The sequence below is a fragment of the Fusarium coffeatum genome (genome assembly GCF_003316985.1).
Source record: "Fusarium coffeatum strain FIESC_28 chromosome Unknown BRIP53273_contig_185, whole genome shotgun sequence".
NCBI lineage: Eukaryota > Fungi > Ascomycota > Sordariomycetes > Hypocreales > Nectriaceae > Fusarium > Fusarium coffeatum.
Window position 1 is genome coordinate 13,149 of NW_022157978.1, and position 26,086 is coordinate 39,234.

At 49.7% G+C, this 26,086-nt stretch overlaps 9 protein-coding genes across 9 annotated transcripts; 5 read left to right on the top strand and 4 right to left on the bottom strand.

Moving 5' to 3' along the window:
* Positions 1 to 1,089: 1,089 nt before the first annotated feature.
* FIESC28_08101 (uncharacterized protein) lies at positions 1,090 to 2,594 on the top strand (the record flags this gene model as incomplete). Its single annotated transcript, XM_031162240.1, has 2 exons — positions 1,090 to 1,449; positions 1,515 to 2,594. 2 exons carry the CDS (start codon positions 1,090 to 1,092, stop codon positions 2,592 to 2,594), a joined length of 1,440 nt encoding a protein of 479 aa, XP_031013695.1.
* A 383-nt stretch (positions 2,595 to 2,977) lies between these two features.
* On the bottom strand, positions 2,978 to 6,070 carry FIESC28_08102 (uncharacterized protein; the record flags this gene model as incomplete). The annotated part of the gene is made up of 1 exon (XM_031162241.1): positions 2,978 to 6,070. One exon carries the CDS (start codon positions 6,068 to 6,070, stop codon positions 2,978 to 2,980), a length of 3,093 nt encoding a protein of 1,030 aa, XP_031013696.1.
* Positions 6,071 to 7,904: 1,834 nt separating this feature from the next.
* Positions 7,905 to 10,323, top strand: FIESC28_08103 (uncharacterized protein; the record flags this gene model as incomplete). The annotated part of the gene is made up of 3 exons (XM_031162242.1): positions 7,905 to 7,977; positions 8,038 to 8,195; positions 8,254 to 10,323. The coding sequence occupies 3 exons, from the start codon at positions 7,905 to 7,907 to the stop codon at positions 10,321 to 10,323; spliced, it is 2,301 nt and encodes a 766-aa protein (XP_031013697.1).
* Positions 10,324 to 10,974: 651 nt separating this feature from the next.
* FIESC28_08104 (uncharacterized protein) lies at positions 10,975 to 12,843 on the top strand (the record flags this gene model as incomplete). The annotated part of the gene is made up of 1 exon (XM_031162243.1): positions 10,975 to 12,843. The coding sequence occupies one exon, from the start codon at positions 10,975 to 10,977 to the stop codon at positions 12,841 to 12,843; it is 1,869 nt and encodes a 622-aa protein (XP_031013698.1).
* A 1,229-nt stretch (positions 12,844 to 14,072) lies between these two features.
* Positions 14,073 to 15,294, bottom strand: FIESC28_08105 (uncharacterized protein; the record flags this gene model as incomplete). The annotated part of the gene is made up of 4 exons (XM_031162244.1): positions 14,073 to 14,296; positions 14,350 to 14,502; positions 14,556 to 14,957; positions 15,018 to 15,294. The coding sequence occupies 4 exons, from the start codon at positions 15,292 to 15,294 to the stop codon at positions 14,073 to 14,075; spliced, it is 1,056 nt and encodes a 351-aa protein (XP_031013699.1).
* Positions 15,295 to 17,219: 1,925 nt separating this feature from the next.
* Positions 17,220 to 18,340, bottom strand: FIESC28_08106 (uncharacterized protein; the record flags this gene model as incomplete). The annotated part of the gene is made up of 2 exons (XM_031162245.1): positions 17,220 to 17,664; positions 17,715 to 18,340. 2 exons carry the CDS (start codon positions 18,338 to 18,340, stop codon positions 17,220 to 17,222), a joined length of 1,071 nt encoding a protein of 356 aa, XP_031013700.1.
* A 2,044-nt stretch (positions 18,341 to 20,384) lies between these two features.
* On the top strand, positions 20,385 to 22,255 carry FIESC28_08107 (uncharacterized protein; the record flags this gene model as incomplete). Its single annotated transcript, XM_031162246.1, has 6 exons — positions 20,385 to 20,609; positions 20,663 to 20,692; positions 21,601 to 21,765; positions 21,810 to 21,883; positions 21,933 to 22,200; positions 22,253 to 22,255. The coding sequence occupies 6 exons, from the start codon at positions 20,385 to 20,387 to the stop codon at positions 22,253 to 22,255; spliced, it is 765 nt and encodes a 254-aa protein (XP_031013701.1).
* Positions 22,256 to 22,881: 626 nt separating this feature from the next.
* FIESC28_08108 (uncharacterized protein) lies at positions 22,882 to 23,760 on the bottom strand (the record flags this gene model as incomplete). The annotated part of the gene is made up of 3 exons (XM_031162247.1): positions 22,882 to 23,123; positions 23,177 to 23,569; positions 23,736 to 23,760. The coding sequence occupies 3 exons, from the start codon at positions 23,758 to 23,760 to the stop codon at positions 22,882 to 22,884; spliced, it is 660 nt and encodes a 219-aa protein (XP_031013702.1).
* Positions 23,761 to 25,022: 1,262 nt separating this feature from the next.
* FIESC28_08109 (uncharacterized protein) lies at positions 25,023 to 25,772 on the top strand (the record flags this gene model as incomplete). The annotated part of the gene is made up of 2 exons (XM_031162248.1): positions 25,023 to 25,070; positions 25,134 to 25,772. The coding sequence occupies 2 exons, from the start codon at positions 25,023 to 25,025 to the stop codon at positions 25,770 to 25,772; spliced, it is 687 nt and encodes a 228-aa protein (XP_031013703.1).
* Positions 25,773 to 26,086: the final 314 nt, after the last annotated feature.

Here is a 26,086-nt window from a genome sequence, read left to right on the forward strand (position 1 = left end):
GCCGGTTGTGTTTGTGTTCGTGTTCAGGTTGGATGTCAACGGAAGGGCTGACCTACTTAAGTTGTATCCGGTACTATTCCCGGGTTATCAGCCACTGAGGAAAGGTTCCGACAACCCCCAACTTGTTGGTCTAGCAGAACTAATGTCGCGATTCGTCGCTCGTTGAATCAATCCAAGCTAACAGGACCAATATTGGAAGCTACCGGCAATCGAGCTATCATGATGCTGAGACCAATTCCCTTCCGGGAGAGATAGCCCACGTTCAAATGACGACCTCGGCCGCGGAAGAGGCTCCCGCAGATAGCTCCTACGTTCGCCTCCATCATCGGCGCCGTGGATCCCACCTTAACCAGATTACCCCATATTTGAGGCCCGGCTCCGGACTTAGCCCATAGCCAATGGGTGTATGAACCCCCCATCATCGACCCTTTTGAGAAAGCCGTTTGCTATGTCATGGGGGTATCTGCAGGTGCAAGTAATAGAGCTCCGCTTCGCGTACTTGGTGGTAATGTCTTCCTCTTCCTTTCAACATTCTTCGAGTGTAGCTGCCACTCCTGTTATCTCGGTTCAATTACAACATGCCGGGTGTGAATAGCTTCAGTGACTCCCAAAGCCGAGACGTCATGCCTGCAAGTGAATCTAGTGACACTATGCGGGAACCATCTCCATGCCGTAAGTCATTGCCGGAATCATGCTACCAAGTAACTATCTGCTGGCCTGGACACAAGCTCACAATTCGTCAGGAGGAAGACAACGAAGAAGCAGTTCTTTTTCATATCAAATACAGCATCTTGACGTAGACGCTCAATCTCGATATGAAGAGGAAACGGCAGACCGAGGTCTTGGCGCCCTTCATAATATCCGCTCCCGGACACGAAGCCGTACCGATGAGACGCTTATCAGCTGGGAGATTGATGATCCTGAAAACCCAGTCAAATGGTCAAATGTATGATAGTTTGATCACCCCCAGCCCTACCGTTCTGTCCTGTCTCGTCCTGTCCTGTGATGCATTTGCTAACGACATACATGGCATAGACGAAGAAGAAACTGGTTGTCTTGTGTACCTCGGTTCTAGTCATCAACTCCACCATGGGCTCTGCCCTTCCAAGTATGGCGATACCAAATATTACCAAGGACTTCGGGATCACATCAGAAGAACAAAGTGTTCTGCCCATCTCCGTTTACCTCATCGGCTACGTTTTGGGGCCTGTCGTCTGGGGGCCCCTCAGCGAACATTATGGCCGTCGCGACCTGAGCCTAGTGACCTTCTGTTTATTCACCATTTTTACTATGGCTTGTGCTGTCGCTCCAACATGGGCGGCATTGTTGATCTTTCGATTCTTCTGTGGAGCCTTTGCGAGTTCACCTATTGCAATTGTTGCTGGTATTTTGGCAGACATATATAATGACCCTCGCACGAGGGGCAGAGCATTTGCTATTTTCATGGTGGTAAGTATGCAGCATGTCCCTCTGTACTTTTTTAATGCGCAAGATATAAGCTGACAACGCTGCAGTGCACCACCGGAGGTCCTATTCTGTCCCCGATTCTGTCCGGTTTCGCTGGCCCCAATATTGGTTGGCGTTGGGTCTTCTGGATTGCTCTCATGATCGCCGGTGCTACCATTGTCCTAATCATCTTCCTCCCTGAGACCTATGGCCCAATACTCCTATCCCGTCGTGCCCAAAGACTCCGCAAACGAGACCCGTCATCTCGTGCCATTGCCCCGCGAGATCTTGAGGAAACAGATATCAGACAGCTTCTCACCGTGGTCTTGACTCGCCCCCTTCGTATGTTCCTCTTTGAGCCTATTGTAACAACGACCTGCACCTATCTTGCTCTTGTCTACGCAATATTCTATATGTCCTTTCAGGCATTCCCAATTATCTTCCAAGACGTGTACGGTCTGTCGCCAGGTGTTACAGGACTCGCTTATCTCCCTATCTTTGGCGGTGCCGCTCTGTCTCTTCCCATATTTTGGACGTGGGATAATGTTCTCGCCCGTGCCACAGAGCGTAATGCATCCTGGATTCATCGCGAGGAATATCGCCGCCTTCCTCTAGCTTGTTTAGGTGGTCCACTCTTCGTTATATCCCTCTTTTGGCTCGGTTGGTCTGCTCGTCAAGACATACCTTTTGCAGCACCAATGCTAGCTGGCATCCTTTTTGGGATGGGCTTCTTGTTGATCTTCATGGCCATGCTGAATTACCTCACGGATGCATATGAAATATTTGCTGCCTCCGCGAATGCCGCATCCTCAACGACAAGGTCCCTATTCGCTGTCGTATTACCACTTGCCACCAAACCCATGTTTCGTCAGCTCAATATTAACGGCGCGTGCTCTCTTCTAGGAGGCCTTAGTACACTAATGTGTTTCATCCCGTTTGTCTTCATCTGGAAGGGACCTAGTATTCGAGCTCGTTCGAAGTTCTGCATTGCACTTCGCGAGCGAAAAGAGGAACTGCAACGGAAAGAAGAAGACGCAAAGGCTAGAAAGGAGCATTATGAGCTGAGAGAGAAGGAGAAGGAGAAGGAGAAGGAGAAGGAGAAGGAGAAGGAGAAGGAGAAGGAGAAGAAGGCAAATGAACCCGTGTAGTCGCAATCCATTCTTGGACATGCTAGAAAGTTGCAAAGCGCTTCGAGAATTACCTAGAGCTTAACGAGTTATGGGAACAGCATTATAATTGTCCTATTCTAAGACGAAGACCGCATACGTAAAGCTTGACTACTCACAAGACCGGTTACAGCTCGGAGTGGATAAGACTTTTTCAGCCGATCCACGTTTGCAAGCACATTACTCTCACGTTCAGTCGTTTTCTCTGTAATTCTTGACCAATTGACCCCATGAACCAATATTGCATCTTTTCTGTTAGTAAAAACGTTGCTTCTCTTGAGTCGCGTCTAGTTGCCTAGGTCTTATTAGCTGGTAGTGGACGTATACTAGAGTCGAAATTCTCGCCGGGAGCTGCGAGCACCGGATTAAGAGGCATCATTGTAATCAAATAGCTTCGGACGAGCCTCATACCGCCCTGCTGTAGTGAGACTTGCTTCTAATTCGTCGATATCTTCTTTACTCTCCCCATCGTTCGAAAAATGGCTCTTCGGCGTCACAAAGACATCTGTCGTGGTAGCGGCAATGCTTGGTCTGATTACACTTGGCGTGCCTGGTACAATAGGAATGTCGGCTGACTCCAACAATTCATCGGGTTTCGGATGTTTCTGCCCAATTGCCTCATGCATAAGTGCAACTACTCTATCCTCCAATCTTCCGGAAGATTGCGGTTTTGAAATGTCTCGTCCAGAGGTCTGTAGATGCCCCTGGCCCTTCATGTTGCTAATCTCTCTTCCTAATGCTTGGAGCTCGGTATACCCTGATTCTGAGGGGCGGATACCCATTTCGGGATATTCCATTTGGGCTGGGCTTGGCATTCTCGCGACGAAGGCGAGGCTCATCCGGCGTCGCAGACCTTTTGACGGCATAATTCGATTCATTTTCGACTTGAATAAAGACATAGAGCGAGATGATGTATGCACACGTTGCTCATCTTCCTTGGTCATATCCGTGGCCCAGCGGATCTGACCTTCTGATGTGACATGTTTGACTGCAAAATCTCTGGGTTGTACTTTGTCTCCGGATGCTGCGTTTTTGTTTCTTTCCTCCCTGTTGAAAGAGGGAAATTTGGACCAGGACTTCGGCGGGCTGACCAATTTTGCACTTGTGACTGAGTCTTCTTGGTGAGTCGACCTCGGCCGCATTTGAGAAACCCAACGTTCGATGAGCCACTTCGAATTACTAGGAGAGGGTCGTTCCTCTGTGGAGGGTGTTAATTGTGAGATCTCTCGTCTCGCATCGGAAATACTACTGTTGCTGTTTCCAACACCTTGTTCTTTCGGTTGTCTGTTGGAAGATATGCTTCTTCCATCAGGATCTTGCATGCTAAGAAACCTACGGCTATGCCTTCTTTCAGCTTCAAGTCGGACAGCGCGCTGCCATAAGTTTGTGACACTTTCTCGAGGTTCCAAGCTCGACTTGACGTATTCTTCCGTAGGCAGCCGGCTCATGTGGGGGCGAATACTGAGATTCGAACGTCTCTTCGACCTGTCACTCGCTTCCTTTCTGTGAGTCTTGTTCCTATCTAAAGGAATAAGCAGAAACCTTTGAGCTCGGGATACACCCAAATTGTCTTCAACATGTCGATACAAAGAGCTCTCAGATCTAGCCCGTTGGTGACCCTTTGGGACCGCCAAGTGGGTTTTGTCCCTCGGAGGCTTCTCAGCCGGGGATCGAGGGGCGGAGTGAGAAAAGTGCTCAAGGAAGCGTGTGGGGACTGTTTTCTCGGGCTTCCTCTGAGTTAAAGCTTCGCTGAAGCGCCTTTCAATTGTTTTGAACTCAGCTTCGCGCTGGAGAAAGCTGGGGGATTCCGATTGAGTTAGAGAGGCCGTATCATGCATCATTTCTGCTTCAAATTGCAAGCCACCAACGACTCCCTGAGACTGAGATTTGGAATGCAAAACCTCCATATCTTGAGGTTTGTGGCTTTCGTCGTCAGAATTCTCCTCATTGCGGGGAGAGTCCCGGCTTCGCCCTACTCTTGTGATTAGTTCTCTTGTCGTGGTAAAGGGTAAATCCTCACATCTGGAAGGGGAAAGCTCCATGCTTTCGAGGTCTTTCAGCTCCAGTTTGTAGAGGTTCTGTTTGGACCTTACTGGGCTTGGCGGAGACTTCGATGGATCACTGGAAGAAGTGTTGTCTGTGAACGAGCCGAGAAGTGCTCTTACAGTAGGGCCCCGTGGTAACTCTCCAGAAAAGTTGCAACTGTCATGAGCATCTTTCACAGAGCCTGGTTTGAGATTCCCATGGAGTTTCGGTCTGTTTAGTGATCTGTTAGGTGTAGGCCTTTGGATAACCAAAGAATCCCCCTTTGCAGACACTGGTTCGAGCTCGAACACCGACATGCCTTGTCCCATTTTAGCAATTGAGGGAATGTCTTCGGTTTTCTCGATTGGATTTGTAGATCCTACTTGCTCTTCTTCTTCGTCTTCTTCAAAGAAGAGGTTTGAGTTATCTCGTAAGCGGAGACCCTGAGCTATGAGCCAAACACCAAGTGCAGACTGGCCGTCTCCAGAAGAAACCTGGCGACTGTTGAAGCTATTGTCTGGTCCCAGTATCCGATCAAGACGCCCAGCACCGTTAGAAAGTTGGAAAGACTTCTGTGAAAACGGAAGCGCAGTGTCTTCTGATATATGTGCCGAAAGGTGTGTGGACGACGGCTTTTGTATGACATGGTATCCCTGGATGTCTTTCTCATGGCCGATGACGCCAGATGGCTCTTGAGAAGCTCTCTCGAGGACAGTTGCATTCTTTGGAAGAGCTACAAGATTCTTACAAGTCCCATGTCCTCCATGATCTGAATCAAGTCGAGCTGGTTGCCGATCATTCAAGGCAGATTTGGCGACGCCAAACTCGATAGCATCCCGCGGTCCAGAAGTTAGAAAAGCAAGGTCGACAGAGGAAATTCCACGTCGAATACTTCTTGTCGTCTTGTTCTCGAACTGATCTTCGGCCTCCTCTGATTCGAGCTGATCCTGAATCCTCAGGCGCATGATACGTCTCAGTTCGGCTCTTCTAGCAACTTCTTCTTCACTGTTGCCTACAAAGACACGCGATGGCTGGTCACTGCTGGTGTTGTGAGAGATGCTCCTGATGAGCCTGTTACGCACAACGCCAAACGTGGTGCTGGACTTCTTTGTTGCCCTCGGACGGTCCAGATCAGAATCGAAAGAGTCGGAGAAAGAATCCGAGTCACTATGTTGGTTCGTGATGGAGTCAGTGTCGATGGAACTTTGGCGCTCCGGCGCCGCCCAGGCCACGTCAGATAGACCTATTAGAGTATTTCGCTGTTCGTGTTCGGGTGATATTTGTCGCTCTTCCAACGTCAAATCCAGGGTTGGTACGTGCTGAAGGGATATCATGTCGTGCGTAGCTGGTATCGGGTCACCAGAGCGAGAGCCAGAGCCACCACATCGTGATTTGCAACAGCAGACGAGGTTCAGGGGATTGAAGAGAGGCATCTGTGATGTCTGTGAAATATAGAATGCAATCTTCCAAACAATCGATCAAAGTATAGCAGCCAAACACCCAAAGAAGACAGACATCAATCTTTGACCAAAACGAAAGTGTTGATAACAGTCCAGGAATGAAACCGTGTTGATTGCCAGCTGGGCTACTAAGCTAAAGACATCTAAACGGCAGTCACCTACCCAACGTACCTACCGAGGTAGTTTTTGGGAGGCGAACAGCAACTGAAGTCATCGCGACTTCCACGCTTACCCTTGACCCTCTTGTTCATAATGCCTACTTGCCTCCACTTACCCTAAGACACTAGCTCCATGAAGCTGGATTCAAGAGATGGTGAACAAACCACTGTAGTACCTACTGTATCCAGAAGTCATCGTGGATTGTAAGCAGGCACTCGCCTGTGTCGCCAAATTCGCAAGGAACAAAATCACAAATCTTCCCGTTAGGCAGTTTTCGATGTCTCGGCTCAACGGACATTCTGTCCGTCCATTTTTGAAAGTCATGGTAAGAAAAGTCAGAAATGCTGTAATGTTTAATTGGATCACGACGCAAAGATCCAGCAAACTCTGACAGATAGAATTTGGAGATATTTATTTAATCATATCTAAGGGTCATGCCTATCTACTATATATCTGATCCATGGCCATGGCGACGTCTGACTCTTACAAGGACTTGGTGCGCTTAGCATAGGTCCATAGTCCGGAGCCAAAGACTCCGAAATACTCCGGTGCATTCACGTCACGGGAGGATTATGCTATAGATCAACTAGAACACGTGGTCGGTTTGCAACACCAAATGCCGTAGCAAGCCATAATAGAAAATTGACAAGTGAACAGTCCGACAAGAAAAAAAAAGGAAGAGAGAGACGCGACCCTTGGTGGGGTTTGGGTATGGTCGATCTCTCGCAACGGGTGGGTTGCAGCCTGCAAAAGGACGCCAGAGGCCGATCCGCGGCGAGATAAAAATTGGCCTCAGTTCCCTCTTAGTTTAGGACGACAATCTATTGACTCCATAGTAGGGTCCAGAGGGAGAAAGAATTGGTTGGTGAGGTAATTGACAGTCGAGCACGCAATTCGGAAGCCGGGCGAAGATGAGTTGAGGCGAACTAGGCTGCGAGAACGGTGTAAAAAAGAATACTAACCCCTGCAACAAGCTGCAGAGCTGCCGCAAGATGCCCCTCCATTAGCGTACACCGACAGCCCGTGAGCCGTCCCCCTAGGCCCTGGAAATCCACTCCGGCACCCGCCTCGTCCGTTTAGCCAACCACCGCGGACGATTACTACGTAGTAGTACGAATACGTGAGACTCGAGCCATATGTTGTTAGAGTTTCTGAGTACAACCAAAGCTCCAACTCAAGCCCAGGCAAGGTACTTGGACGCCAATCAAAAGAGCGGCGTAGCTATCCCGGCCACTTTTTCGACCCCTCCCCCGCTTTCGGCCTGTGGTTGGCCACTTTGACCTCTTCCTCCTGCAGGCGTCAGGACAGCTCAAAAACATAAAACATTCATCTTCCTTCCGACTCCCAACATTTTCCTCCTTCTTTCTTCTTCATCACACTCTTGCCCTTTGTTCTATCTCGAAAAGGATCTTCTCAATTGATCCAATTTGGAACAGACAAGGGCTTTGGACCACTTTGTATGTCAACCTCATCTGCGTCCCCTACTGCCTCCATCCATTTCAGCCCTGCTCGATTTATCTGCCCCTCACCCCGCCCTCCACCCCGCTTGCACCGTGCTTTCTTTTCAAGAGCAGCATCAGGACTAACATTGCAACAACAGTTTTCATCATTCTACGAACCAGACAAAGCAGTTGCAACAACCGCAGACATGGTTCAGTCCGCTATTCTCGGTTTCCCCCGTATGGGTGTTAACCGTGACCTGAAGAAGGCCACCGAAGCTTGTCAGTCACCCACGCAAACCCACTGACTCGTGTCATCATCGACTAACAAAAAAACTCTAGACTGGGGTGGAAAGATCTCTCAATCTGACCTTCTTGCTGAGGCCAAGCGCCTCCGTCTTGCTCACTGGAAGATCCAGCAGGATGCTGGTGTCGATATCATCCCCAGCAACGACTTTGCTCTCTACGACCATGTCCTTCATCAGATCCAGGACTTTGGTGTACGTGTCCCCCCTTTTATAGTTCATAGAAAACCACTTGCTGACTCGCATCCTTTAGGCCGTTCCCGAGCGATACACCAAGGATGGTCTTGACCCCATTGACCAGTACTTCGCCATGGGCCGTGGCCACCAGAAGGAGGGCGTCGATGTCCCCTCTCTGGAGATGGTCAAGTGGTTCGACTCTAACTACCACTACGTCAAGCCCACCCTCCAGGACAGCCAGACCTTCAAGCTCACCGACAGCCCCAAGGCTGTTGCTGATTTCAAGGAGGCTAAGGAGGCTGGAATCAACACCCGCCCTGTCCTTGTTGGTCCTGTCTCTTTCCTCCACCTTGGTAAGGCCGACCGTGACCAGTCTATCGACCCTATCGACCTTCTCGAGAAGCTTCTCCCCGTCTATGAGCAGCTCCTCTCTCAGCTGAAGGAGGCTGGTGCCGAGACTGTCCAGATTGACGAGCCTGTTCTCGTCTTCGATCTTCCCCAGAAGACCAAGGATGCTTTCAAGCCCGCCTACGAGAAGTTTGCCAGCCTTGGCAACAAGATCCCCAACATCGTTTTCACCACCTACTTTGGTGACATTGTCCACAACGTTGACCTCCTCCCCAAGGACATCTATGGTCTTCACATCGACCTTGTCCGAAACCCCGAGCAGCTTGACAAGGTTCTCGGCTCCATCGGCTCCAACACTATCCTCTCCGCCGGTGTTGTTGACGGACGTAACATCTGGAAGACCAACCTGAAGCGTGCTATCGAGATTGTTGAGACTGCTGTTCAGAAGCTCGGCAAGGACCGTGTCATCGCTGCCACCTCCAGCTCCCTCCTCCACACTCCCCACACTCTTGCCAGCGAGAAGAAGCTGGACCCTGAGATTGCCGATTGGTTCTCCTTCGCCACTGAGAAGGCTTCCGAGATTTCTCTCATTGCCAAGGCCGTCACCGAGGGCCCTGCCTCCGTCCGTGAGCAGCTTGAGGCTAACGCCAAGTCCATCAAGGCTCGCGCTGACTCTCCTCGCACCAACGACCCTCAGGTCAAGGAGCGCCAGTCCAAGGTCACCCAGAAGGACTACGAGCGAAACAGCGAGTTCACTGTTCGTATCAGCCAGCAGCAGAAGAAGCTGAACCTTCCCCTCTTCCCTACCACCACCATCGGATCTTTCCCCCAGACCAAGGAGATCCGAGTTCAGCGAAACAAGTTCACCAAGGGTGAGATCACCGCTGAGGAGTACGACCGCTTCATTGAGAAGGAGATCGAGGAGAACGTCAAGATCCAGGAGGAGCTCGACCTCGATGTCTTCGTCCACGGTGAGCCTGAGCGTAACGACATGGTTCAGTTCTTCGGTGAGCGATTCCAGGGTTACGCTTTCACCACACACGCCTGGGTCCAGTCTTACGGTTCCCGATGCGTCCGACCTCCTATCATTGTCGGTGACATCTCGCGACCTAACCCCATGACTGTCAAGGAGTCCAAGTACGCCGTCTCAGTCTCCAAGAAGCCCATGAAGGGTATGCTCACTGGTCCCGTCACCTGTCTTCGATGGTCTTTCCCCCGTGACGACGTTCACCAGTCCGTCCAGGCTGAGCAGCTTGCTCTTGCCCTCCGTGATGAGGTTGTCGACCTTGAGAAGGCCGGCATCGACGTTATCCAGGTCGATGAGCCTGCTCTCCGTGAGGGTCTTCCCCTCCGCTCCGGCGAGGAGCGTGACGCCTACCTCAAGTGGGCCGTTCAGGCTTTCCGTCTGTCCACCGCTGGTGTCGAGGATGCTACTCAGATCCACTCTCACTTCTGCTACTCCGAGTTCCAGGACTTCTTCCACGCCATCGCCGCTCTTGATGCTGATGTCCTCTCCATCGAGAACAGCAAGTCTGATGCCAAGCTCCTCCGTGTCTTCGTCGACTCTGAGTACCCCCGTCACATCGGACCTGGTGTCTACGACATCCACTCTCCTCGTGTTCCCAGCGAGCAGGAGATCAAGGATCGCATTGAGGAGATGCTTCAGTTCCTCAAGCCTGAGCAGCTCTGGATCGACCCTGACTGTGGTCTCAAGACCCGTCAGTGGAAAGAGACCAAGGAGGCGCTCGCCAACATGGTTAACGCCGCCAAGTACTTCCGTAGCAAGTACGCCAAATAAATGTCAACCTATGCTGTGTGTTTAAGGGTTGATGGGGATGGGGGCGTCTGTGGATTGTGTTAATAGTGTTTTTTGTGGAGTCTGTTCTTGAGAACAGCTACGATTTCAACATCGGCGTTTGGGGCTGGCCTAAAAAAGGACCAGATATATTTGTGGTAATCCCAAAAGTTAACCTGCGGATTAGGATAGGAACTGGGTAAGGATGATTTGGCGAGCATTCAACATTTGCATATACCCTCCCAATTGGGAGCAGATGAAGGTCTTAAAATCAACAAATTGACCTATTTTTTCATGATGATGAAAACCTTGTTCCTCTATTGGCATACATGATTGTGACTGTGACTGTGACTGTGATCTTGCTTTCTTGCTTTCAGAATAGGTAAGTATGAGAAAGAATGAATAGGTACCTACTAACTGATGGGTGCCCACGACATAAGGCACGTACCCAGGTACGTTAGTAATTGAACAAACCTGGTATTGTCTTAAATCACGTGCCTACGCGTGTAGGTCCCGTGTACCCACGTTAACGCGCTTGTTATTATCCTTGTCTTTTGTTGAACGATAACAATTCTCAATCACCGCCACTATTGCGATTGGAGACTCGCATTTCACGAATGTGATTATCGGCGCGATGGTTTGCTGCCTGACAAGATGCCTCCGGTTATAATACTCGATTCTGACGACGACGAAGATGATATTGGCTACTCTCCAACTCGAAATGTTCAGGCACCTATCTCACCTGTACGTGCTGAAGTTGAGGCTGCAAGTGACTCCTTTGCGCGTGTGAGCGGTGCAACGACATCGACAGATCCGTCCTTTTTTCAGAATATTTACAATGAACAGAATGATGCAGCTCGAGGCTTTGTTCCAGACCCGACAGCTGGGTCACATGACCAAGATCAACGGTCAGTCTCAAGTTCAGACATGACGGCGCCGGCACCTTTCAAGCGCACTGTGACGGGATTAGTTGAAACTTTTTCATCTTCTACGCGGGATCAAGGAAATGCGGGATTGCAGAGGATGTCTGATGGGAACGCTGCATATGAATGGACTCAGGCCTCAACACCAGGCAGGCGAAAGGCACCCATGGCTGTTATGGACGACCCATGGGATGTACCAAGTTCACCTGATGAGCGATCTGCTAAACCAAGGATAAAAATCAAGCTGAAGCGTTCAGGGGCACACTCTGATTCCGCAACAGACCCTCCGTATGCTCGGGAGTTGAACAGTATGGCAAAGACTCGGGGGCCCAAGTCTGAGCGCCTAGATGTTTCACCTGCAACCGATAGGAAGCGAAGAAAAGTTCAACATCCAGGGGCTTCTTTCCAAGGTTCTAATGAAGTCGATTTGGTCACAATACCTTTCAACCATGATCATGAGGATGGATATCATGAATCTCAGCCACCACCTACGCCTAGCATGCTACCACCAACGATGCCAGTTGACGAAGGCGCTTCTTTCTTTATCGCCCCAAATCAATTAACTGATACGCAGAAACTGGAGTATGAAAGCGTGCAATTGCCTTCAAGCTACAGTCAGAATCATCAGCTACCTCCAGTGAGGCAGTTCAATATCCAAAATCTAGCTTCGAGCGGAGAGGCCACCAATGTCAACACACCTAGAAGCAATGCAACATATCTCATGAGTACTGCTCCTCCCCCTCCTGCTTCAAGCGTGATGGATCCGCCACGAGCAACAATTGGTCGGCCCACAGGTCAGCAATGGGACTCGTCTCCTGACGTCATCGCGGCTATCAATTCGCCTCCCCGAGAGACGGCAACTAAGCCGCAAGAGCAAGCAAGAAGGGATGCCGCACCTGAGCTCGCAGACGACGAGTTTGTGGAGTTGCAGCAAACTGAAAAAGCAGACATACCAATCATACAAGAAATTGCGTCTGATAACTACGACTCTGAGAAAATGGCCAAACCAACCAAGGCAAAGAAGTCAAGAGGACGACCAAAGAAGAAGGCACACGCAGAAGAAGATGTAGCTGTGACGGATCCATTGGAAGCCTTGCCAGTGGTCAATGGGTCTGTTGCAAAAACCAAAAAGAAGCGTGGCAGGCCACGAAAGTCGGACCAGGTTAATGCCAAGGAAGAAAGTCCCAAACTCGACCCGTCACTGTCGACCAATGACGCTTCATTGTCTGAAGATGCTGTGCAACCAGAGAAGAGGACCAAGATAGAAATTGACGAGACTGAAACAAAAGTCGAACTCGCTGGAGACGAAGATACCAATGACTCGTTCAAAGATGATGGGCCAGATAGACCTGCAATAAGGGAAACAGACCCCAACCTTTCGACACGATCAATATCCAGTATTGACGACAATGCCACATCAAAGACTTCAGATGCTCCTGCAACAAAGAAGGAAGAGAAATCAGAGAAGCCAACAATCGGCAGCAAAGGCTCAACGCCTTCAAAAGGATTGTCATCAATCATTAACAAGCCTGTATACCGTGTTGGGCTAAGCAAGAAGTCGAGAATTGCACCTTTGCTAAAGTGTTTGCGTAAGGAGTAAAGACTTGTTGTCTTTACCGGCAAAAGTTTGGTGGAAACGGAGTTGGGTTGTCGCCTTTGCTCTATTCAATACCGGCGGGGGTATACAACAGGTCTTGTAGGGTTCATGTTTTATGATACGTCCGTCTCTTTTTGGAGTTGGGGGCATAGGCGGTTAGAATGAGGCACCTGCCTACATCAAGCACGGCGTTCTGGTAGTGCACATAGCAATAACGCAGCTCCTGGTGGTTAAAGCAAACAACCAAAGTTGCTCCTGCTTGCAACATAATATACTGAAAGCAACGGATTCTGGTTTCCCAATCTGGAAACAACTTGCGCTGTTTGTGCTGTATATGTATGTAGTATCCCTCCCATCGTCCAGTTGCTTCAACACAGTCGAAACTTGACCCAAGTATGTATAAGTTGTTGAGAGGAAGGGAGACAAAGTCTGGAAACCGTGCTTGCGCAAGCTTGCTGTGTTCTTTGTGTTTGGCCATTGCCATGGCCAGCTCAAGACCGACAAGACACTCGCCACAAAGCAAACCGAGGCCAAAGCTGCCCAGGGTGGACAACAGAAGAAGTGAAGTTCGACATGAACAGGGCGATGGATGAATCTTAGTCAAGGACGGAAGATCAGGAAATGGTCCATTCTCTCAAGCAACAGCCTGTGGGATAATTAGTCTTCTTGACGATTACATTTGTAAAGGGTTAACTTGATCAATTATTACACGCTTTCTAACCACCACATGCATCTTTCGTGACGTCCTACCAAGATATACGAGCACTGTTCCAATTTTAGTGTCACTGCCTCTCTGCTACTAGTCCTTCTTGTCAGATGTCATTAACCGAAAAGGTTATTCCAAGCCGAGGCTAGATGCTTGCATTTTGGGGACTACCAACATGCTGTGCCTCTGGGTTCTGGTCTACAGAAACTCCCGGTTCAAGGTATTCGTATTCATCCACATCATCCATTTCTTTCAGCCAGCTACCCAGTTACCAAATCGGTCGACTACTAATATTAAGTAAATCCCAATAACGCCCTTTCATAATGCATGCGTGCCATAAACCTTTGGTTCGTAGTTGACCACCATCCAAGATCGCCATATGCAATTCCCATTTATCGCTTAGCTGTTGCGTATTCCTTGTTCTGTTCTGACATGAATGCGACTGACCCATCGTCAAGGTGTCAGAATAATTGGCCGCCGAGAGCACAAGAGGACAATTCTTCTGTTACCCACCTGCCAGATGCTATCAGCTCCGGTTCTCGTCGTCCATCTGATGAATATGCTTCTTTACAAACTCGAATGACGAGAAGAAGATGGCATTAACGACGCACGAGCGGCTCATAGAAACACCAAGGCCGCGATACATATGGCGCTTGAAGAATTCGATCTTGGGGGCGGGTTCGACCTTTTCGCCCTTTGAATAGAGTAACGAATTTCGTTGATAGATGCTCTTGGCCGAGTCGATGGGGTCTGTATTTGTCAGTGAGATCCATTATTGCCGTTTGAAGCGTTGTTGGACTTACAAATCATCGCCCAAGAAACCAAGCCACACATGCCTCCAGCGGCGACAACAGCTACCTTGTTACTGTTGGGATGATCGCCGGCCAAAGTATTTCCGATCTGTTTCCCACTTTCATATACCATGAAATAAATGGCCGTGCCTAATGTATCGCGAACTACATGTTGTGTCAGTGGGTCTCGTAAGCCAAGAGCTGCGAGGGTCACGTACGGAGATGAAGCCTGAGACCGGTATATAGCCCAAAAATGCCCCGATGTTTGATGATATTGGCCATCGTCCGCAAAGTACCCTTATTCTGGTAACTGGCTGCCACGGCGTGACTGCCTTTACTAGCACCACGTTCGGCAAGCAGAACGGAGACTTGCGCACTGAGCTTGGTGAGTTCGAACGGGCAGGCGAGAAATGTTATGACAGAGCCAGCGGTTGCGCCAGCTGCACCAAAGCACGCAACAGAGTAAAGATTCGGGTATGTGCCGTGGCGATTGACATGACCAATGATATCGAAGCCAAAATTGCGCTTCACCCAACCTGAGTATGAGTATTTTGCACGTTGATAGATCGAAAAAGAGACGGTTCGAACAAGTGTAATGCTTGCCATCGGGGCTGTGACGCCTACAATATCGAATTAGCCACTTGCTGCCAGCAAGACCCTGTCAATTAGTCGCAACATACCTCGAAAGAAGCCGCCAAGCTTCTCTGCATGATAAGTCTGGCGAACGCAGTCAAGGAACCCTTTGTAGTGGTAGGTTTGCATGCGCGTCTTTACGCTGTCGAGGGGGAAAGCGGCGAGGGTAGAGAATACGCTGGACGAGCTGGCGGCGATTTCGGTCCGGTATCGCTTTACGAAGCGATTGGAGGGGCTATTCTTATGTATTGCAGCAACTGCGGCGCCTGTCGCAGTCAACGCCGTCGTCTCGCCATCGCGTCGTCCTCCAGCGCCGTTAGACATGCTGATTGCAGAAGTTGTAGCTGGAGATGACAGTGACGACAATTGCGATTGATGGCCTGTGACATCTTGGTGAACCAATTTGGCTCCAGTAGTCATTGCTTCCTCCCGCTCCCGGGAACGAGAATGGTTAGACCTCAGACCGATGCGCCGAACGAGAATGAGCTTTTGAGGCCAGTAGGTGGGTGGGATATTTGTATGATCGAGCTAAAGCTTTATTTGGAGGCGCGGTCGAAACACGGCCTTTCGCGGACAGCCGCAGGGTCCATTCAGACTTGGGTGACCACCAGACGGTTGAGTGTAGAGAATAGAAAAAGATGATGGGTGGGTTTAAAGGACCCAGATCGGAGGGCGGGAGGCGGAGCGGCGGCGACGGCGGCGGGATGTCGGTATCGCTTGTCTCTGCACGGGCACGGGCGTCCGGGTGCCCTCGGCAGGAGAGGGCGACGACAGCGGCAGCAAACAATACTATGTATCGCAGCTTTCTTTGACCAGGGCTGAATTGATGGAAATGATTAAGAAATGAAAGATGAAGGGATAAGGTCTGTGACCAGTGGTGGGGATTGAGTATAGGAGTTTATGTACAGTCAAGTTACTCTAGGTACCTTGGCTACTAAGGTAAAGGTACTGTACGAAACACGGCAGGCGGGGGTTCATGCCTCCCGGTTTTTGGTGCTCTTTCTTTTCTCGGTGTCGAACTTCCAAAATCCTCGGAAGGAACAGCCCACTCCCAAAAGCTTGGGACCACGGGGCTTGTCCGAGCATCCATCCATTTTCATCTTCATTTATATGAATTATATCTACTCCCTTCCACTCTATTACATTCACGCAAAATAATGTCATGCATATCAATTGAAGATAGATATCCCTACCCAGGCAGGCATTGATCTAGCTCCAGATCTTTCCGCCTACTCCACTGTGAGCTGTATCTGACGCATTAACTGCCGGCGGCTGGCTCATCCATCACATGTTTTTTGACGAGCCACTGTTTCATTGCAGTACCAATATCGAGCCCTCTACTGTTATCAACTCTTTAACTACCAAGTGTCTATCTACCTTGAGGTAATTATAGCATCATGATCTTTCTATCTGAGGGCTCTTTCTTCTATGTTACTTTTCTCTTAAATACAAGGTACAAACCTGATATTCATCCATCCATGTTACAGTACCCGTACCTCTCTATTACCTAGTAGTAGCCAAATCCATCCCTACCCCCATGTCATTAAGCGGACTTCAATGTCCGGGTAGGTAACATCTCGGCTCATCCAATGATGACCATTAAAAATGCTCTGACCCCGCATTTACAAACAATACTCAAGTTGGGGTTGGACGAAGCCCATTTACCTCACTCATCCCAGAGCAGAGTTGCATTTTGCGGGCGACGAACCACCATCACAACCTCAAAAATACCATGATCTACACATCCTCATGCACTCATCCGCTTCATTCCAGCCACAAAAATTCCACCGTTGTTCATCAAACCTAGAAGCAGTAGCTGACTCGCTTGAGTCTCACTGCGCCTCGTGGACGCATTTCTGGTAATGTTGAATGATAAACACATAGCATGACTTTACCATTCAAGCCATTCTCTGCACAGTCCACGTGCAACTTGCAATTTAATCAGGGATTGGGCCATTAGCGCTCGGTTTGCATGTTGTTATAAGTACTGATACTGTAATGTATTCTACTCGGATGAAAGACGTCATCCCTCCTCTCATGAGGATTCGCAAGATGACGAGATCGCCATGGTAGACCTGCTCAGATCTCTCACTCGCGAGTTCACTGATGTGAGGTCTGCAGCAGGGCTCGGCTTGCCTCTGGATGGTCTGTTCCCCGGCGAGCTCAAGCCAAGATGAAGAGAGCTCGACGAAATCGCAGATCCTGGGTCTTCTAGACTACATGTGTCATACGTCGTTGTCTCTCTTGACTCAAGAGCCGGAAGCCGCCTCGGCTGGGGTATTTTCTGCCGGTGTCGCTTCGCCCGTGGTACCGTTGTCAGGAGTATCGTGGCTTGCTGCCAGGCGTTCCTCCTCCTTCTTTGAACGGATACCCTCTGTCTCCTCACGAAGCTTCTGCAAGTTCCAGACATCATCATCATCTTCGTCTTCGGACTCGTCATCACCCCATTTTCCGCTCTCGAACAAAGCACGGCCGGTGTTCTCCTTGGCCTTTCGGGCTTGCTCCTCGGCGGCCTTCTTGTCCATGCGATCCTTCTTCCATTTAGCGAAAGACTCTGGCGTCACAGGTGTGAGAGTTCCTGTCAATTTGTGTCGTTCTGACTCCAGGAAGTCCTCAAGCGTCAGAGTCTTAAGCGGTGACTTGTCCATAAGTGCCTTCTCTGCTGCTCTCTGTTCCTTGGTCTTGAGAACAAATCTAGAATACTGTTAGTGGCTACCAGGATAGCATTGAAAACTGAAACATACCCAGGTGGAAGAGCGTGCTTGTACTTGCACTTGTCTCCTCCATTGGGGCAAATCCAGAACCAACCATACTTGCCATCCTCAATGGCCTCGATAAAGTATTTGCATACTTTGTCGGTAGTGGTTTGCTGGTTGCCCTTCTTTGATAAGACGACACTTCGGAGCTTGTCTTCGTCCCAGTCTGCTGATGTCTCGACCTTCTTCTTCTCTTCTTCTTCTGCTCGTCCATCGGTGTACAGGTTCTTCTTCTCTGTCTTGCGCTCGACAGAAAGATCGTGCGAGAACTTGCACTTCTTGCCCTTCTCACAATTGCCTTTCTTGTAGAAAATACACACAACCGTCTTGGGGTCGACTCCAAAAGGCACTTTCTGGATCTGGGCCGGTCTATTCATCATTGCCTCCATATCTCTCTTGGCGTCCTCGGCCGCCTTCTTCTCACGCTCACGAGCCGCCTTCTCGGCCTGCTTCTTCTTCTCCTCGATCGTGCCAGCATTCTTGAGGTTTGCCTGCATACGTCCAATTTCTCTCTGAGCAGCACCACCCTTTTTATTCTTCATACCAAAAGTTCGATCCTCGACCGTCTTGGTCGCCTTTTTAGGCTGAGGCTCCTTGCCCTTCTTGGGAGGCATGATGGACGGTTGGTGGCGGGGTAATCGTGGGAGACAAAAAGAAAGTTCGATGGCTTTTTGAACGTTCGAGCTGGTCTATGAGGTGTTCTGTGATCGTGTTTACCCCCGGTTTCGTTTTGGTGATGGTACAAGGCAGAGCCACCAAGTCTGGGTTGGGGAAAAAAAAAGACGAATGTTGAAGATTGCTGATAGTTGGTGGGCTGGGCTGCCTTGGTGTGGAGGATGAAGTCACAGGCTAGTCACGTGTTGGGCGTTCAAGACTTTTCTTAGTGAGCAACTGCCAGCCAATGAGGCCAGATTAGTGGTCACTGTAGACATATGGACTTCTTTAGAAAGTCCTGTCGCAGAAATCTGTTCAATACATCTTGCTCATTGAAATTTATCTAGACTTGCTTCAAGCACGATTTGTCGTGATTGGAATCTGGAGATCAATTGCGTAGGGCTTCGCCAAAGTCTCTCAAAGACAATCATATCTCACAGTGGGGATACTTTCAACTGCGGGTCACGCTAAGACAGAATCCCGGCGATAGTGTACGTACCTCCACCACGAACGAGACAATTAGAGCTCCATCTGGCCAGTTGAAGCTCGCTCTCCGTAGCATCTACAGCTTCGTGTGCACCCTTCCTTAACACTGCCTCAGATCACGCAGAAATCGCGAAAGCTCAACAATACTCCAAGAGCTGACCCAAATACCACAGTTTGTGAGTACCTGCAATACAATATTAATTTCTCGCTCATGGGCAAGCACTAATCGTGGATCGCAAGCTTTCTAGGCCTACCTCGTTACCTGCCTCGATCGCAAACATGATTACCGACGGTCAACTCTACCAACTGGCCATCTTCTTTGGCGTCGCGGCAATGCTTCTTATCGTCGTCTACCATTTCCTCGAAGTCAATGCTCCGAAAGGCACAGTTGCAGGTGGCAAGGAGGAAGCCACAAAGTCGCTATGAGTGCGCATATACGATGACTGTGCATCCTTTAATTTCATTAATGGGGTTTTCAAATTGCAGCAAAGTACTGCCCGGCGTTCAGGAGAAGTCTTCGAAGAATTAAAACCACGTATTCACAACACGGAGCTTGGGTTCGATACGACCAGATAAGGGGCTATGGATATTCGACGTTGGGGGGTATCGATTATACTCAATAGACAACTTCGAACAATACCCGCTCAATTTTCAACATTCACTGCGTGTTCTAACCTTGACAGCGCACCAAGTTGAACAATCGGCAGGCTAATTTGGTTCAGCATAAGTTAGATTTCCGGTCAGCTTTCATAAAGGGTGTCGCTTTAGAATTGCCTCGTAAAGTACTTGGAAAACGAAACAAGTTTGGCTCGCGTAGATGCATTTATAGGTAGTACCTAAGGCACCCTTTCCTACAGCAATCATGGAGGACTGATCCGCAATAAACATTGTTTGCAAGCTGTCCCTTTAATGCATGACAGAATTCTGCCGTTGTGGAGGCGAGACTAAATAACTCGATCACGTTGCCCGAACTTAGCAGAGCGAAAAGGTGAATTGAATTTTGCACCCAATGCTTTGATCAATGAGGCTCAGCGCTACTTGAAAAGGTTTAGCTTGCTCGGGGCGCCACACTCACGCCTGCGCGCATTGAGCTTGTTAGGTTGGGTAAGTAGGCAGCTGACAGCAACAGGAGGCAGCACCCACCCCATATTTTCCTGTGCCTTTATGTTTCCCCTTCCTCCCTCCCTGTCTCCATCTTCCTCTCCTTCTCTCTTCGTCAACCATCAAACCTCTCTTCCCTCACATTCTCGCCCACTTCTCAAACCCAGCCCAAGTAATTCTCTTCTCTACAAGGCCGCTCTAATTATTCTTGCGCGCCTTTTCTTCCGTCCCAACTCTAGCAGATTTAGTATTGGAGTTCTCGCGACCACATTCTCTTGATTATTCTCTCTTCTCATCGCGACTTTCGCGCTTTGGACAACAATTACACCTGTCGTTCAATACCTTCTGCTGATTTGACCGACTTTGTCAGCTCAAACCATATTTCCACAAACCACGGTTCATAAACTAAACGTCAAAATGTCTGGCAAGCTCGACCAAGCTCTCGACGACATCACCCAGGCCCAGCGCCGAAGCGCTCGCCGTCGCTCCAACCCGCGCCGTTCTACAGGACGCCCTGCCGCGGCCGCACCTGTTGGTGGAATTCAGAAGAACACCAAGCCCGCGCGTGGTGCTGGCGCAAAGCCTGTCCCTACCAAGGCCGCTCCTACCAACAGTGATAGCAAGATCATGGTCAGCAATCTGGTAGGTACTCGGCAAGCCCGCTGATAACCTACTCGTGCTAACATTTTTATCAGCCCAAGGATGTCTCGGAGCAGCAGATCAAGGTATGTTTCCGCTGTGGCTCTTGAGGCTCTCGGACTTTGTTCGACCTTTTCTCCTTCGCCGCTCTTATTTTTTGCCTTCGACGCGTCAATCCGACTGGTTTGTCGATTCAGCCTGTCGGTTCGGAGCTATCAGACACTTAGTCTAAGGGGATGTGGAATATTCGAGATCTAAAGACGGTCTGAGAGCTTGTATAAACTGGCATGAAGCGACTGGAATCAGTCTCTTTTGCTGATCAACTCATGTCTTCCACGTCCCTAAGGCTAGTCTCCTTCCTGTACTCGGTAAAACCTGGAAATGGTACCATGTCGGAAGTTGAGAACATCCTTGTCACGCAATGATCTTGAAGGAAGCGCCTGGTCAGCGCTCCTCGCCTATGTAGCGTCGACTCTGCAGGATGGAGGTTGTCATGACGATATGCACATTTCCCAGCCAACGGCTAGCGGACTCTTCGGAATGAGCCTGTCTGGAATTCCGTATCAACTTCAGCGAGCAAGCAGTGAGCACATGCAGCAGATTACCCCTCGAAGGTTTTGGGAAAATGAAGCCATGTCGGCTTGAGCAAGCCCCTGAATGGGAAACGATGGGTTGCGCGTTTATTTTCCAGCAAAGCAATCGGGATACTACTTGAGCAGTAGTAAACTTGGGCTGGGTTCCTGAGTAGTGGGCCATTGCAGTGAGAGCCATGTGGGTGCGGTCTCGTATGCTTTAATTGATCTCAATCCTCGGGGGTTAGATCGGGAAATCTGGCTGTGTCTCGCTGTTCTGCTTGCTGGCTGTTCAACTATTTCGACTACCAAATCTCGGCGATGTAACATTCTCCCGGAACTGGAACGACCGAGGCTCGAAAACGGAACGACGAATTTGTTAAACCATATACTTCGGAATACTAACGCTTTTCCCTTGATAGGAGTACTTTATCCAATCTGTTGGGCCCATCAAGCGAGTTGAGCTTGTCTACGGCCCCAACTCACAAAGCCGCGGCATCGCCAACGTCACCTTCCACAAATCTGATGGCGCTAGCAAGGCTTTCCAGAAACTGAATGGTCTTCTCGTCGACAACCGACCTATCAAGGTATGCTGTTCGTTCCTGGCGTGAAATATAACTAATGCGAGTAGATTGAGATCGTTGTTGGAGCCGCTCAGGCTGATAAGGTTATCCCTACCGCCAAGACTCTTGCCGAACGTACTACGTAAGTCGAAAAGCTCATGTGTAAATAACTCCATCTCACACGAGAACAGTCAGCCCAAGGCTCAGGCCAAGGCTCAACCCAAATCCGCTGCTGCTGACAAGCACAACGCCGGCGCCGCCAAGGGCACTGCTAAGGCCGCTGGTAACAAGAAGCGCCGTGGTCGCAACAGCCGTCCCGCGAAGAAGACTCAAGAGGAACTCGACTCGGAGATGGCCGATTATTTTGTCACTCCTGCCCCTGACGCTAACGCCAACACTGCCGCTGCGCCTGCACCTGCGCCGGCTGCCACTGGTGATGCTGATATGGATGAGATCGCCGTATGTGCCGCTCAATTCATGTTGCCTAGATGATGCTAACCATGGTCCCTAGTAAATTAAGTAAGGCGTAGCGATGACAGCGATGAAGGAATAATATTGAACTACCTCAAGAACAAGCTGATCTTTTTATTGGTGGCTTGCAACAGAATGCGATTATAGTTTTAGTGCTTGGTAATTTAACAGCTTGGTCCTGCAGGACTCGGCCAATGAGTGTACAATAGGTGGAATATGACCAGTTCTCGATTTTGATTTTTGTATCATTGGTTTGTGAAGTTATGATATAACCTACGTTAGGAATATAAAAATCGATATCCCAAAAGCTCGTTCACGTTTTACATTGCCTAGTCTGCTGTCTCGGTGTTCAAATCACCTTGAGGATAACACATCGGATCCACGGGGACTGAATAGAGTGCCTTCCCTTGACTAAGTTTTCAGGTCAGACCTTGTTCCAACACTCACGAGGCACTCTTGAATAGGTAGGTAGGTGAACAAGTCATGGGCTTAACAGTTTTTTCATCTTTTTTGCTTCCATATCGAAGCAGGCAATGCAGTAGTCTGTACTACATATCCGAGAAATAAGCCTGCCTTGATAGGCACAACGCCAAATACCCTGCCTGATCCTGTACTGTAGTTCAGAAAATGCTCGCCTTTGACAATGTCAAACAATCATATTTGCTGGATCTAATCCTTCTTCTCAGTAGCGGCGGCAGCGGGAGCGGCGTCCTTCTTGTCGTCGCCCTCGAGCGCGGGCATGTCGTCGTCATCATCATCGTCGTCAAGTTCGTCACCAGCACCCTCGGCACCAGGGAAGCCAGCACCACCTCCCAGCTTGGAGAAATCAATGCCGCCGAAATCACCGCCCATACCACCCATGCCTCCCATGCCTCCCATACCTCCCATGTCGCCCATGCCAGGCATGCCACCTATTTGTGTGTTAGTTTGTTGTCTCTGATGCTTGCTCGAGTGCAGAACTTACCCATGCCGCCGAACTGAGAGAAGTCGTCCTCAGGAGCCTCGTTCTGCTCGTCCTCGTCAACCCACTTGTCGAAGTCGGTCTTGAGGAAGTGGACGCGCTTGGAGTCCTTGAGCAATCTGGGCCAGTACTCCTCCTTGAGCTCCTTCTTCTGTAGCTTTATCTCAACGTTCTTGGCAGTGTGGTTGATCTTGCTCTCTGCGGGGTCGATCTCGCCCCAGAACTCAAGCTCGACATGATACTTCTTCTTGAGAGTGGATGAGGTGCCGGTGAAGTTGAGCTTGGTGGGCTGGAGGTCGAGGGTCATGCTGTCCTTGGGCACATCAGGGACGGAGATGGTGAGGTAGATGAAGTTCTTAGAAGCATCGGCGACCGAAGATCGCTGAGCCCAGAGGACTAGAGAGGAGTTAGCGAATGCGCTTCAGATGGAATTGGACAGGTGCGCAAGATGCGACCGAGCTTTAGACCACCAAGAAAATTGTTGGCAGTGTAGGTCTCCAGAGCGGCATCGGGGAGAGGAGGGGAATACGAGGACAAGGCTATATGAATGACAGCGACATACCTTCAGGGTAAACAGTGTCGGACATTGTGTATAGGGAGATTTGAGGGTATCTTAAAGAATATCGTGAAGTAGAGTTAGAAGTTGGTCGTGGAGGAGGGGGAAAAAACAAGAGATAAGAAGAAAGGCGAAAGATTCAGATGATGCAAGATGAATGGAGACGAGCTGGATGGGTTTTTGGTGGGCGGAGCGGAGGAGGTGCAGTTTTAGCTCGTCTGCTTTCTGTAGCTGCTCTAGGCTCCGGGCTTTGCTACCGTATGAATGCTCTGCAGGTAGGCGTGAGGCTTGCACGTTTGCCTGGTCACAGGTAGGATGGTATAGAATGTCTAAGAACAAGAGAGAATGGAGGGGCAATTGATCAAGAGGTACTTAGTTTAACCAGACAGTTCAGTGGTATGAGAGGTATACACTATCGCCTCGCAAAGGTGCCCACTCTGACGTTTGTCCCTTGAATTGGTCAGTGTTTCCCCACTGTTAATGGGCTGGAGCTCCTAGAAGGTACTGGAGCTTTGTCGCCTTGAATGGAGGTTGGCGATACCTTAGGTAGGACATGAGCAGGTACAGTACGAGATATCTTCAGGCCTGATATGGATGGATATAACCATCACTCAAACCAAATTCTTAACGGGGCTTAAAATACGTAGTCGCCAAAACTCTGTCCTGTGAAGAGGTATTCATGTCATGGAGCCTAATAAGTTCACTCTAACACCTACACGCGGCCAGCATGAAGATCCAATGGCGGGGTAAGCAGGCTCGGCGAATATCAGTAACTGTGCCAAACATTAATGGCACTCAACTTGGCGAACAAATGGAAGTGCTTACGGTGTCTTTGAGGGCCCAATTATCAAATCCCTAAGAGAATCTCAAGTGTGAAAATTGGGACATTGCGTAGCAAGGTTCCAGGTTGAGAGCTGGAGCTTTGCGCGGACTGCTCCAGGTTCTGCTGGACCCCGAATTGGTGGTCCTTCTACCTGAACAAGGCCTGTACTTTGTACCTTTTTCATTGCTTACCGGCGGGACCAATTAAACCTCGGTCCTGTACGCCTACTCAGCCTCGAGGCTTGCACAGGCGAGCCTCACCACCATGAACCAACATCATCTAACAACTAGCTACGGCTAATTCGACATCGTCGCGATCCAACTTGCAGCCCCCGAAACCTACCGACACTGCCTCGCATGCTAAATTGCAGCCCCTAGAATACAAAAACACGCAACTCGCCTACTCCACCATCTGATCATTTCCACGGTTGCGTCATTGGCGCGGGCATTTCTGTATATTCAACCGTCGATATGGAAACATTCAAATCCCTCTTCGCTAAGCCTGATCCCCAGGCTCAGGTATGCACAATCAACTCTGCCTCTTTTACTGTGTCCTCCGCCTGACATGACTCTTTAATCCAGATGCGCAAATGCAATGCGTTGATGAGGCAAAACATGCGCAAGCTCGATCGCGACATCCAGACCGTTAAGCAAGTCGAGGCCAAGACGAAGAACCTCATCATCCAAGCCGATAAGCGAGGCCAGCGCGATCCGTCCCGCTCGAAGCAAGCCCAGCAGGAAGTTCGCGACTTTGCTCGTGAGCTCGTCCGCGCCCGAAAGCAATCACAACGCCTTGTCACGTCAAAGGCGCAACTTTCGTCGGTTCAGATGCAGGTTAACGAGGCTTTTGCCGTGCGAAAGATCGAGGGATCCATCCGAGCGAGCGTAGGTATTATGAAGGATGTTAACTCACTTATCCGCCTACCGGAACTAGCAGGCACTATGCAAGAGCTGAGCGTAGAGTTGATGAAGGCGGGCGTTATCGAGGAGATGGTTGAGGATACATTGCCGGCCGATGGAGATATGCTTATGGAAGATGAGGAGGCAGAGGGCGAGGTGGAAAAGGTCCTGGGAGAAGTCCTCAAGGATCGCAAGCAACCCAGTCTGCCTGTCGCGCCAGTGCCAGAACCTCAGAAGCCCCAGGAAGAGGAGGAGGAAGAAGAGGATGCCGAGGCCATGATGGATCAGATGCGCAACCGGTTAGAGGCGCTTCGCAGTTAATGAGACTTTTGGTGTTGCGACTTGGCGTGTTTGTTGGTTACTGCTTGAAGGTGCCAGTTGCTCTTCATCGTGGAAGGAGTTGGGGGAGTTTGGCGTATGTGCAATTTTTGCATACATTCTATACTATAAATACCTTGAAGCTATGAGATCTTGCGTGTTCTCCTAGTTCTCATCGCGATACGAGATATATAACCACGTTTCACTTTTGCTCTGAATGCTGTCAGCATCGTCCGAGTCTACTTTCAACAACCTCGACTTACTCTTTGGGTTACCAACTACCGGCATATTTTCTCGAATCATCTTTGGCAGACTTA